The sequence below is a fragment of the Anneissia japonica genome, unplaced genomic scaffold (assembly GCF_011630105.1).
Source record: "Anneissia japonica isolate Jap-2015-1 unplaced genomic scaffold, ASM1163010v1 scaffold287835_len3118868_cov185, whole genome shotgun sequence".
Classification (NCBI taxonomy): Eukaryota; Metazoa; Echinodermata; class Crinoidea; order Comatulida; family Comatulidae; genus Anneissia; species Anneissia japonica.
Window position 1 is genome coordinate 1,594,913 of NW_022737223.1, and position 14,372 is coordinate 1,609,284.

A 14,372-nucleotide genomic window follows, 5' to 3' on the forward strand; every position below is an offset into this window, starting at 1 on the left:
AGCTTTGAAAAAGCATTTTACCATCTGAGAGTGCCATTTCCGAGCGTCTAGAGAGGGGCATATTCTAAAAATTTGCTCACTCAGTCCCAACCATGGTGGGGCTGAGGTGGGTGTGTTCTACCTATTGGGCACCCATCCCCCGTCAGAAACTTTCTGGATCCGCCCCTGCTTATAATCAATTTACTACAGTAGGCTACATGTCACTGTTGACATTTGCGATACGTTTTCGATAGTACCCAAAAATAATTTCAAATGAATGAATAATTATATAACTTAAGAAAATAATAATGTTCAATAAAAGTGTATTGTTGAAAATTTAAATCGCAATGGAATATGTTTGGTCATGTTACGTTTTGATGAATTAGGTTCCCATAGAACCTAGTTTTTCTTTTGTCATTCAATTAAGTATGAGTTGAAAGGTAAAAGAAGTCGTCCAGCGGAACACTTACTCAGTTTGAATTGTGTGATTTCCAGTTATTTTGTCAACATGCGCTCGCCGCACACATCCGATTGCCTGACTTCATGGAACAAATAAAGATGACACTATAAGTGTTCGACAAAAGATTGTCATACAATGCGATGACATGATATACTATGTTTAAACATTCCAAAAACTATTTAAAGGAACGTCACGTTTCTTTTATATTTCATTTGAGTACACCAAGAAATCATTATACAATAGATAGGTGCTATTTATGTGACTATGTCTCAATGTTGATTCGTAATGTAATAATAATGATTGCATTTGTAATTAGATTATTGTGTCATAGTTCTACGTAATTTCTATTACCGGTACTCAATGCGCCATTGGCGGGAAAACCTATAAGTAATTTTGCTGTGTAAAAGGGGTATTATTTGGTATTATACACGGTCAGATCAGGTACACGATTCAGAACCCCGGAATGCGACCGCGTTCACGCGTGCGTACTGAAAGCATAAGCTTGCGTATGGACATCTCAGCATTTTAAATCATGCATTTTGTCATGGTAATACAATCTTATAAAAAGAAGACATAATTAACAGTTAATTTCATGTCACGTAAGTGTTTCTTGACTCATGCATACGACCTAGTGTATAGTTTTTTGTTAAAGTTGTGTTATGCAGGTCATAACACAACTTTAACCTACCTTAGCCTACACAGTTTGGTTCAGCTTCAATCAGGTGAGTGATGTGGGTACTGCGTTTACCCCGAATCAAAGTTTGGTTGGCTAGGGTAGGATAGGGGCATGTGGGTCGTTAGGACCTTAGTGAAATATTCGTCTTATTACCCCATGTTGCATAGGGCTTAGACTTGCCACAAGCCTCTAATTTATTGATTTTTCGTAGTATTAGCACATTTCGGAAAGCGCCACCAGCGTCAGTTTATGTCGATAAACTTTTTGATCCGAATTATTAATTATTAATATAATAATTAAGAAAGAAAGAAAGGAAAATAAGAATTAAAGACTAAATTCGTAGAAAAAAAAATAATATTAATAATCTAATATTAATAATCTAATATTAATATTAATATTACTATAAGTAGCTCAGCCTAATCGGAGGGAGGAGAAAAAGAAAGAAATGGTAAGTATATATATATATAAAAAAATAAAAAAATAAAATAAAAAAAAAAATGCACAACTACAGGATTCTCTTTTAAATGGTTAAATTAGTTTGAATATTTCAAAATAATGGCTAATTTTTCTAATTAATATGTATTTACAACATAATATAATGTAATATAATACAAGATTGTTAAATATAATAAAATCTAAGATTATCATGAGATGTAATATGCCAACTAAGTTTTCTAGTCAATGGCTGCCAATAACTGATATATTTTCAGTGGCTAAATTTATTAATAATAATAATAATAATAATAATAATAATAATAATAATAATAATAATAATTATTATTATTATTGTTATTATTGTTCTTATTATTAATCCCAGAAAAAGTATACTATGGAACGCCATGCAAATGAGTAATATGGAACGCCAATGGTGCCAAAATCGATTTATTCTTAAGCATTTTAACTAATTAAGACAAAGTTTAGGGACTGGAACCCAGTCTACATAGGGATAGCCCCTAACCTAGGCCTAGGCTATGCCTCGTTGGTTCGGTTAGGTTGTAATGTTACATTTTCATTTCTTTAAAATAGGACATTTATTTATCTGGTATAAAATACACTAAATGCAACAAAGGTTGAAATACTTTTGAGTTTACAATATGAACAAATGAAAACATATATAAAATAAAACATCAGACACCACACATAATAAACACCAAACTTTAGGCCTATCAATTCAATTCAATCTATATACTATACATTAATTATTAAAAATCTATATGAAAAATGTCATTTTTATTACTTATTAATTATTTAAATATATATGTACAATTAGATATTTTAAAAAATCATTCTTTCACATTCTTTTTTTTTTATAGACAACATAGCCTAGGCCTATATCAAATGCATGTAACATCTTCAATAAATTAATGAAATATTATTAGGCCTATTATTAAAGGCCTTTAATTGAAAGCACTCTTCCATCCCAAGGCGTGAAATACATTAAATTATTTTTACTTTTAGTTAAGTGTGGAGATAAAGCATAGTTGAAGCGGATTGGTTAAAGCCTGGCTCCTGGTATTATTAGGTAACAGACACGCTGTACGGACAAATTATTAGGATAGACCTAGGCCTATCGCAAAATTGCTTTTCAAATGGACCATTCGCAGACTATTACCAACTACGACCACCTGCGTGCAGAGTTGTTACCGCCATACACAGGTGACCAACGTGGTCAGCAACTAGAGAGGGCGCACTCGTATTTATTTGAAACAGCAAATTGGATGACAACAGCGGAAGATGCGCGTGGCAGTAATATTTTTCTAGCTCCTCACGCGGAGACGTCAATAGACACATCTCACGTGGACGGACCTTTTCGGCATATTCCGGTAATCCAAGGAATTCCTCGACAGAAATCATGCAAACAGAAAGGTACGGTATGCGATCAGGGTGCAGTTTATTGATTTAATAATATTAAAATACATTTTAATATAATTATTGGTAGCTAGCCGTCGTGTATGCGCTGAACCTTGGAGATCCTATTTCCCGGGTTCAATTCCATCCGATGCTCATCAAGGAATATTTTTGTTTTAACCAATGGAAACAACTGCCCGAACATGACAACATTACCAGTTCTTTCTCTTGTCAATTCTTGTGACTTCCACTTTCACTGACTCATGATAAAGGACCATGTAGTAACAAGGAGGTATAAAAATAATTATTATTTTTATACCTCCTTGGTGGTATCAAACATGTGAGAATATATGGTTCATTGCACACAGAGAAGGATTATAGCGGCGCTAGTATTGTAGTGGTACAGTAGAAACGTCAAAAAGAATAAATGATTTAATCAAATATTTTCGTGAGTTGAAAGATGGAGTGTTCTATTCAGCGTGGCGGAGACGAGTTCAATGGATTGCCAATGAATACAAATTCCTTCGCACTCATAACAACATTTTGATTACAGTGAAAATAAGCTCATCTCAAGTTCGGGCTTCATGGTTTATAGACAATAATGGAATGTAGACAACACAGTTATAACTGCACAAACTGTAATACTTAGGCATATTCATAATCTAATTATATATTCAGGCACTACTAAAGTGACACCAGTTCCATACGGAGAACTGTAATCTATTTTAATACTCCAATAATGCAATGTCACCCTCTTGAGTTCCAGCATTGTCATGTTACTTGTTATTGGTGTTTTGTTGTTAAATATAATTCAGTTGAATTTGACAGAGTTCGAATACTTATTTAGTTTACGGTATTTTGTACACTAACTCATCAATACTCTCCTGTACGGTAATTGACTCTTCCGGAGTGCCAACCAAATTGGCTTATTGAGTCTATCCCTGTTTTTTTTATAGCCACCACTGGTACGCCTACCACATCGACTCAAACTAGTGCCGCAATTATACATACTAAAGCAATATGAAACATAGGGAAAAACATATATTTTACAAAAGAGAAATTATTCATATTACCTCGAAACCTAGAAAAAAAAAATACCGGGATGGTGTCCGGCGTCGGATAGGTTATCCGTGTAGTGAAGAGATTATAGCTAAGTCAAAGTAGACTCGGCGGAGGATAGGCCTATTTTACTACCATATTATATACTGTAATTCAAAGCGCCTAGTGCGACCTATTATCCTCATGCGCTATAGGCCTACATAGAATACTTTGTGTATGTTTGCTTTGGATTTATTGAAATATGGATTGAAAGTATAAATAAATGAATGAATGACATGTTCGGTAATTTGTTTGAAAGTAGGGCTTATTGTATTACTAGTCTGATTAATTTTTATTTTCCTTATCAGTTATATCTGAGAACCCAACAGATTTTGATATAACTTCTTTAAAAGGAGGGGACAATGGAATGAATCGGAAATCTACCAACAATGAACTGCTGGTATGTTTGACGCCTAGCGAGACAATCGAGACTAGGCCTAACCCAAACGCGAACAGCCGGGTCGAAAATTTCCCAAATTCCAGTAACGACCGCAACCGATGCCGTGTGAACATCACTACCTTACCTGGTTGGACAAAGAACTCGGAAACCATGACAATGAACGGAAAGAGTTCCTCAAAGAAAAAGCACAACTTGAAGAAGAGATGGACCAAGCGCTATCACGACACAAACTCAAACTCAGAAGCTGAAGGATCTCCCGGTGAAATACTGCTGGACAGCGATACTCTGACAGTATTGAAGGAAATAGACATTTTGAAGATGGAACATGAAAAGCTAAAGCAGCAAGTGCGCCTACAGAGGCGGAGGCAGAAACAGATGAGGCGGGACATTGGTATTATAGGTCAAATGCTACCTGTACCGACTATGCCTACAGAGATTTGGCAGAATATTTCACCCGCCCAAAAAAATTGTGAATAAAAGTTTTAAAAAAAAGTTTCTATGACGATGTTTTTACGTTATAATTTTAAGTGTACAAGCCTAACAATTACGGGATGCTGTCTATAAATTGCACACCCATTACCAAGACCCCGAAAACGAAGACTCCTTATGAATTGATTCGTAAAACTGTTTATTGCAAGGGGCCGCCAAGGTCGGTTCAGGGGAAAATATTGGTGAATTTTATTAGTTATTTGACATCAACTACATATTGTTGTCTGAACCAAAGTTAAAATTCGTGGTTTGGAGGGTATCCATGATGAAATGTTAACACAAATAGGTAAATGAAGAAGATTATGTTACAGGCTAAACGAAGATTAGACCTATTTATTCCCAGAAAAAACCTTTCCTTCTCCGACAATATACCCACCCTGGGGGAAATTAGTTATACCTTTATAAAGCTGAAACATTCACGTACTGATTGTGGCATCCCTATTGTTCTGATGAATTTAGTTGACATAAGAAGTGTTTTATTCGTCAAGCCTCGTTAGAGAGAGAGAGTGTTTTGTCGGGGTGTGGATGAAAAAGTAACGGGGTGGGGTTATGGGGTGGGTCTGGATTCGTTTTATAAATTTATAAACATTTTTTTAAAATACAACATTTTCAGAATTATGCAAGTACTGTATTTAGTAAAATGATCAGGATTTCTGTTGTTGCACTCTACATTGTAGCATGGAGAGGTGGTAAGCTGTTTAAGCAAGGCAATAATTCCTCCATTCGAACTACCGGTTCCATCATTAAAATACTGGTAGATCAACTTAACTACTCTCCACTTTAAAATCAAAACATTTAGCGTTTATGCGTCCGCAATACTTAATTATATATTTTGAATTACTTAAAGGTTATTTTCTTCATTCAGTAAAGATAGTCCGTACCATGGTGCTATGCTCTAGAAAATTACTTTTGAAGATATATTTCTAAAGCAATTGTAATGTCGACACGCACATTATTGTTTGATTCTTTCAAGTTTTTTAACTGTTTTGTACATGATTTGAATGACGTTGTATGAATAAACTTCATCAAAACGTTTTACTTTTACATCGCTGAAAATAGTGCAGATGATTGTTCTGTTGGCGTCAATATTTTTTAAAAGTTGAAACTTATATTGACGCCAACAGAACAATCAACTGCACTATTTTCATGCGATGTAAAAGTAAAACGTATTGATGAAGTTTATTCACACGTCATTCAAATCATGATGCACTGTATCAGAAAGATGGTTCGCTATCGTACTAGTATTTCTTTTTTTTTAGCGTTTTATCTGAGGTAGATCTTCGCCAAACAAGGCGAACGGTGCAGAACTATATGTGTGCCTAAACAGTGACATGTCTCACAAACGCACGTGTTTACGTATATTTACGCTATTGTGTTTAGGGACATTAGCAACAATAGGTAGTTTTCGCCGCACGACGTTAACCTTAACGTTAACGGACGACATCATAATTTATTCATCTTGCGTTGCGGAATACGTTAATTTCGGGATTTTACGTGCTCGACGTACGTCAATTACAGGTTTTCGCATGCGTATTTCGATTTGTTTACAAAAGGGACGGAGCTATCGCGTTGCATGTTGGGTACTAACGTTTAAGTTAAGGTTAACGTCGTGCGGCGAAAACTACCTAATATCCAAGAAGCGGGGCTTAGCGGAAAGATTAATTGAAATGCCAATGTCAAAAAGACACTTCGTATCATCTGTTTATTGAAGTGGTTTTTGTATCAACGAAATAAAACAAATACATGATCCTAGCCAGAGTATAGATAAAAATTACAACACACATTTGGAAGAAAAACCTCGAGTACTTCGTTTATTTACAATTTTGCATTAATTTAAAACGAACCTAACGCACATGTAGCGGCGTTGGCACTATGCTACATGCTGTTAATATATACAAGCATATGTCAAAAAAAACTTGCAAAAATACATAAGATGTACTGTAAACACACTGCAACGACAATGGCTGGCTAACGCGACGAGTAACCGCCGATAATCAGCGGACGACGTCGCATCGTCCAGCGCTCACAGAGAGCGAAAATGGATTCCTTGGTCGTTTTTTTTTTTTTTTTTTTTTTTTTGCATCGGCCGACGTGCGTGTACCCAGCTAAACAAACACGACATGAATACAAGCATGGAGGTATAAATATATATTTAGGCCTATATCTACCTCCATGATACAAGTAGGCCTATTTACGTGTGTATTTGTCAATAATTTTATGATGGGTTTGAGTTACAATGCGACTTAAATGTTACTGTCGAATAATGTAATCATTGCTCTCCCCACCATCCATTAACACGTTTATATTTTCATTAACCCACGAGTTGTATTGCTCATCATTCAGAGACCTTTCCGGAGTTTCAATGAAGCTATAACAATTGACCAATCACAAGATGAATAGGGCCAGGAATGGGCGCATGTATGTATTACAAACACCGTCATGTGTTGTACCACAAACACGTGTACGTACGATTTTACAACTGTCGTGGCGTGGGGCCTTAGCAACAATATCCAAGGGGCGGGGCTTAGCGTGGGAATACATAAGTAAGTTATAATGCGCAACATTTGAAAATAAGACACTTATTAATTTTTATACGAATTAAAATAACAGTAATGAAATTATAATAATTCATTGACTACCTCGAATCTCTAAATACAGCGATTAAAATGTATTATAAATGTATTACAACAAGACGTTATTTACTTTATTTTTGTATTTTAAAATTCATTTTTAATGTAATAATACACAACATATAAACGAGTGGCTATAAAACACCCTGTGGCTTTGCATGCGTGCTCAGCAGAGTGGCGTCGATATCTTAACAACATTTAAAATACATTCAACAGAAATTAAGGTATTATCTAGAAAATAGTTTCATAATATAAAAACATATTGTACAAATTATACGGATATAGGGGCCTAATATCTATTGGGTTGCAAACGTGGTGTTCTCCTGTCTATGGCTCTCCTGCTTGATTTTGGTTCTGCTCGATTGAACTCATCTTAAGATCGCCGTTAGGTTCGTTCTCCAACACGGGCGAACACCAGTTACGAATACGATTTTTTGACGATGTTGGGTCGAGAATGAAGTTGTACACAATAGCTGCCAGTATACCACCGAGTATGGGTCCAATCCAGTAGACCTAGTGACGTAATTAAACAATAATGATGTAAGGAATTTCTATTATTTTTTATTGCAAGTATTATTGCATGCTGAGGTAAAGTTGGGCATCCAAACCCGAATGGGCATGATTCGAGGCTGACAAGTCAACATCGATATCTGATTATCAAGTATACAATGACGTATCATATTAAATAAATAAATGAATTAAACATCAGATGAGATTACACACTACTTTTGTGTAATAATAAATTCAAAATTAACAATTCTTCAATTTACTGGAATATTAATGCTGTAAAAATTGCTCAAGTGCTCAACAAGCGTTAATGTGATAAGACCTAAACATGATTAATAGTTCCTATTATTTAAAACATATTGATAGAGGTGAACTTGTTAAAGATTTTGTTTACATCCAAATGCAAGATTTCACAGAATAAAAAAAAAATCCGATTATTACATAGCTAAACTGTATATTATAAAGACATGATCAAAAGAATCAACGGACTTGTATGAATTAACATTCTATTAGACATTAACACGCAGCTGGCACAGCCTAAGGCTAAGCACAGATAAATTCAAAACCAAAAACAGATGCAAACAGCTTGAAACACAGACTTTCAAATGAGCCCTGATAAGAATGTCAGTGATAATGCTATGCCGCTAAATAATAATAATAATAACAATAATATTATTAACAATAACAATAATAATTATAATATCATTAATAATACTCATATGTATGACAATAATCATAATAAAATAATAAAATAACAATAGAACCGTATTATAATGATTAAAATAAATACTAAATGATAATAGTTAGGATAATAAACGTTAACAATATTAAGGTTATCTTGCAAACTCTTACCCAGTGATCTGTCCATTCCCCTCCAACAACAGCTGATCCAAATGATCTCGCAGGGTTCATACTGGCGCCTGTGTATGGTATCTATGGAAGGCAATGGAAATCAAAACCGTTCTGTCAATTTGGTATTAATTATGCTTCATATCCATATCTAGAACTGAAGTGTCATAGTTGGAATAATTTCATATGATGATATATATCACAACATGTATTCAAATAATGATGTTATCATAATTATCACCTATAAAAAGGACTGAAACAGGAACAAAAATCAACAATCAGGTTCACGACAAAAACAAAACAAAACAAAACAAAACAAAAAACTTCAAAACGTACTTTTGGAAAAAGACAATTGCATAAAGAAAACCAATTCACACTAAAAACAATCAGCATCACAGTAAAAAGGAAAACGTCAAAAAAGTACATAGTGAAAGGAAAACAAACATTAAGACACGGTTTGCACGGTTGATGGATCTAAATTCAGAGTAATATTTGGCTTGGGAATTGGTGGCAACTGCTCACGTGTTTATCTGCAATTTCTATGACTATAATAAGCTGTATGGAGATATCCGGCAGCCAGGGATCGAAAAAGTCTGCTGATTCAACGGGCCTCGTTCATTCGCATACCGGTACGTCTTAAACAATTACCGACAGCAGACGTTTGAAACGCAGGCATGTATAAGTCCTCATACATTCGCGGATCATACGGGAGATGAGGTTTATATACATCTTTGTGGGTCATATTTAGAAATGAACGATATTTACCCTCCGCTCTAATTCTACACAGAGCTACATTAAACGAATGAAGCATTTTTAAAAATGAAGATCCTACAAAGCACATTTTAACGATCTACCACTTAATAAAAAACGAAACAAAACAAAACATTAAAAATAAAGGAAAAATATGCCTATTATTATTATTATTATTATCATTATTATTATTAAATCATTATTATTATCATTACCTTTCATTATTTTCAAATCATTATTATCAATACCTTGATCGTTATCATTATTTTGAGTATTATTTCATTGAGTACTGTATAATTATGCTTTTGATTATGATTATTAAACAATCGTCATTAACATTAAAGGCCTGTTTATACTTGCAACGATAAGGATAACAATACAAATTTAAAAAGCAATTGTTCATATAGAAACTAAAAGAAAAAGAGAAGTTTTTAACACTAGGACGATTCTATAACAATTAATCGTGTATACGACAACAAAATATTGTGAGAAACAATTCAAATGACGTCATAATCATGGAAAAACGATACGACTACAACGATTTTATCGTTTTTCAATGATTATGACGTCATTTGAATTGATCCATACATAAGTCATAATCATCATCCCTACCATAACCATTATCATTTAATTATATTATATTATGGATATTATATATTCAATCTATTCTATTGCAGATCAGGTCTCTTTACAATTGAGAAGGTGGAACCGTTTTGACCTGGAAGGAAGTAGTTGTGAGCCCAACGTATCCTATCGGAAGGTGACGTTCGGTGTTATCATTTAAAAGACTTGTCAATTGGGGAATATTTCTCATGATTTCGCGTCCTATTATGGCAACGTATACCATCACTATTGTATTAATGTTTTGCAGCGGTACAACCACAAGGTTGTACAAACCGCAAATCTGTGTTTATGGATGTATAGCCATTTATAATTGAAACAAAGGGTGGTTTCTAAAATTAGAGCGTTCTATTTGTGTTGATGGAAGATGTTTAGTTAGTATTCGAATTAGAGGGGTCTTAGTAGGGGTCTTGATTTATTTGGGGGTTGGGGGTGGGGTGCGAATGTATACTAGCATGTAGGCCAATACAATATATACAGGGAAAATTGTATATCTACGGGGAATTAGCACCCAAAACTAGCGCACCCTCAACCCCCGTTTGAAATTAAGTAGTCCAAGGTCATCCCATTTCACGTTAATTTGCCAGTTAAAGCCCCTCACTTAATTATTAAGTCTCCACCTTTGCACACCACAATCCCCACCCCTATGCCAATACTACAAGATACGCAACTGCAAACAATATATTTTCTAGGCGTAGGCTATTATACAGATGAGGGATTATAATGGAATTCAACATCAACAGTTGTGTGGTAATAAAAGTGTAGGGTTACGTTCTGTCATTGTGTATTGGTGCACGCCTATAGTAAATCAAGAGTACGGTAAATTGAGTGAGCCTTCATGCCGTAAGTTGACATTTAACACGGGAACTGCAAAATAAACGTGATATTCTGAGTTTCAATTCCATTTAATTTTTTCATCAATGTGACTCGCTCCGATAGCTACACAATGAAACTAATTTTTATTAATGCCACACAACGAGTCTTAAATCGGGATCATTGGCTGGGATCGGAAGGCACACAATTTCAACCAACATCTACAGCTCCACTCAAATGATTATCGAAAAACGCGTTTGTCGACATTACATGTTTTATGTCGGTTTAATGCATTTTACTTAACTGGGGCAGAAAAATGATCCCATTGACTGTTATAGGGCATAAATATTATTGATAAATACATTACTTTAGTATGTAAACAAGATTTTGTAATACTTTTTAAGCTACTACAACTATTATGGAACCAATCTGCATCAGTGGTGGAAGTACGCCTAATCCCTGGGTAAACTGAATTTACATTAAATAAATCCACACCAATAGTGCTAAATCAATTATGCATTTGCTAGAATCACGATCGAGCCTGAGACAACTATTACGTATATTATCTGAGGTCGAGCGCAGTCAGAAAACTTAAGTGGTGCCATAAAACATAATACTTCTTCTGAGAATTGACCGTAAAATCAATTCAATTTTCATAATAAAGAAAACAATACATATCTGCCAAGCTATCATATTAGCAAACACATTAAATACTTTTATCAAAAAGACATACATTATATTGCTAGCAACACACATTTACACGAAAAAGATGCATCCGTCTGTGTTTCGAAACATATAGCTATTATAACGGTAATGAATATTCGTAAGAATAAATTTAGTGTTTCTAAAGTCAAAAGGTGTTCGTACTGTACATGTATCTGAGTATTACCATTACACAGTATTATTATTATTATTATTACTATTATTATTATTATTATTATTATCGTCATCATTTTTATTATTATTATTATTGCTCAACATATTGTTAAATATTTCAGATACAAACAATGTGATATACGGCATGACTAGCCTGAATAATGACGTCAACCAAACTCAAGGTGATTAATGGTGAAATAAATGGTATCGATAAAGGTGACGACACAATAACACATGTCCCCAATCCTTGTTCTAGGTCTACAATATTCGACAAAATACTGGACCTACATACTGTGAGTTCTATATGCTACCGGTATGTGTATCATATTTTATGAGTATAATTATGATGAATAGGCCTAGATCATGATATTTTATATTGTTTGGGAACACCTAACTGTCTCCGTGAATTTGTTTACTTTAGCTATCTCTGACCTAATAATATTACATAGGGCATAATTATTTATTTATTATTTACAGTAGGCTAGGTATGGTTGATGCTGTGTGTGCATTTAAAATTAATGATGGGGGTAGCATATTTTAGGTTACAAAACCATGGAATGTAGGGTACTTACAGCAGCGAAGTGACCAAGGGCAACCGCCAGTCCAATGGCGAGTGGGCCCGATCCATTAAGGTCCTTGCGGTTCGGATCGACGGTTGCGAACACGGTCAATACAAGCTGAGCGGTCAAAAACAGTTCGATCATAAACGCCTGCCAGCCATCCACTGTCATATCACTGTTGGAGAACGGCGTCGTCGGGCCGACTAAATCGTTGAGACCCCTTGGTGTAAACGCGTAGACGAGACCAGCGCCGGCGATGGCGCCGATACACTGCATTACTACGTACAAAATAGCACGGGCAAGTGGTATCTTACAGACTGACAGAAAACCAATTGTAACGGCAGGGTTCAAATGTCCACCGCTAATATGAGCTGTACAATGCACCATCGTAGCGATCGCAAGACCGAACGCTAGGCCAATTCTTACGATATCACCAGTAGCGAAACCAGGGAACGCCGTCGTTGACAGCAATCCTAAGAATGCGAAGAAAAATGTTCCGACTAACTCCGCCAAGGCGGCTCTCCAAAAGGCGAAAGTGCCCAATTCTTCAAGTCCAAGAGTCATTTTAATGCGACTTTAAATGTTCGAGATGGGAAAGTAAATACTAAAAAACGTGACAGTTTTTACTTAAACCTGCTCCGATGAGTATCAACACTCAACTGATTATACAACAGTGAACCCAAGACTTTAAATATCCAATACTATGATTCCTTGGCGATTGCATTAGTAGTAATAAATAGTAATGAAGCATCACACGGCAAACCGTGTTCTGATCAAAATCACTACCACGAAGAACGTTTCAAACATTCGAGGATGATGCGCGTAAGTAGGGAACAGAACTGCGCGTGCTTGGAAACGAAGGCGGAGCTTAAGTAAACACCAATTAAAGAATTGACACAAAACCCATTTCGTCTAATATAAATATCAATAGGCCTATTATGCGATGCACTCCACTACTTGAATATAACATTGTAAATGCAAGAGCACTGGCACTTTGTGCTCATGTTATGTTTATAATTAAAACATTATACTTATATTTTTATTTTCTTTTGTGTGTTAAATACTTATCTAATGGCGGGACCAGTTTCTGTTACTTTAATGTTTGCCTTCGTTGTATTCAACACAATAATTCAAGCAAAGTTGTAAATTAGGGACCCACGATTCGGCATATTCATGGAGATGCAAACCTACTGTTTTGATTAGAAGAAAAATTGCCAGCAAAACCGTCCATCCTTTTTCGTCCGGTCTTTCTGGTTGTATTGGAAAGAGCTAGAACTGAAGCTTTAATAAATGCGTTAAGTAGGGCACAGCACGTTGTGGGACTGTCGTACGATTGTCGATTAATCCGTCTCCGCTCTGATCTGTCACTACGACGTGACGCCGTCTGCTGATTGGCGGTCTGCACGCTCTTCGTCACGCGCGTTGCGTTGTTGTTTGACTTGCATCGGCCGGCGGCCCGGTGTGTCAATGCTGTAACCATTTAATCCTAACAGTTCAACATGACATTATATATGGAATTGAACAGGATAGCATGCTCCAAACTCAAAATATCCTTTTAAAAAACTTTACAGACTTCCTGCATTGATATTTTGGAGGACACCACCATCACGCAAAACATCAAACAAAACCAAATAAATTAACTAACTCAACTAACTAACTCGATTTGGGAACTAAAACATATTCATTAGGGAGTAAACAATAGGTTAATATATAACAGAAAACAAAATAAAAATGCCTATTAATTGAGTTCAGTTGTACGAATGCAACAATAATAATACTTTTGATGATGCCAATGAGGACGAATATAGGCATATAT

At 35.3% G+C, this 14,372-nt stretch overlaps 2 protein-coding genes across 2 annotated transcripts; one reads left to right on the plus strand and one right to left on the minus strand.

Moving 5' to 3' along the window:
- The first annotated feature begins 2,689 nt into the window (after window positions 1–2,689).
- Window positions 2,690–4,944, plus strand: LOC117117190. Its single transcript, XM_033261415.1, has 2 exons — window positions 2,690–2,981; window positions 4,370–4,944. The coding sequence occupies exons 1-2, from the start codon at window positions 2,705–2,707 to the stop codon at window positions 4,936–4,938; spliced, it is 846 nt and encodes a 281-aa protein (XP_033117306.1). The 5' UTR covers window positions 2,690–2,704; the 3' UTR covers window positions 4,939–4,944.
- Window positions 4,945–7,645: 2,701 nt separating this feature from the next.
- On the minus strand, window positions 7,646–13,414 carry LOC117117191 (aquaporin-like). The gene is made up of 3 exons (XM_033261416.1): window positions 12,569–13,414; window positions 8,940–9,020; window positions 7,646–8,093 (listed from the first exon to the last, which is right to left on the minus strand). Exons 1-3 carry the CDS (start codon window positions 13,118–13,120, stop codon window positions 7,908–7,910), a joined length of 819 nt encoding a protein of 272 aa, XP_033117307.1. The 5' UTR covers window positions 13,121–13,414; the 3' UTR covers window positions 7,646–7,907.
- Window positions 13,415–14,372: the final 958 nt, after the last annotated feature.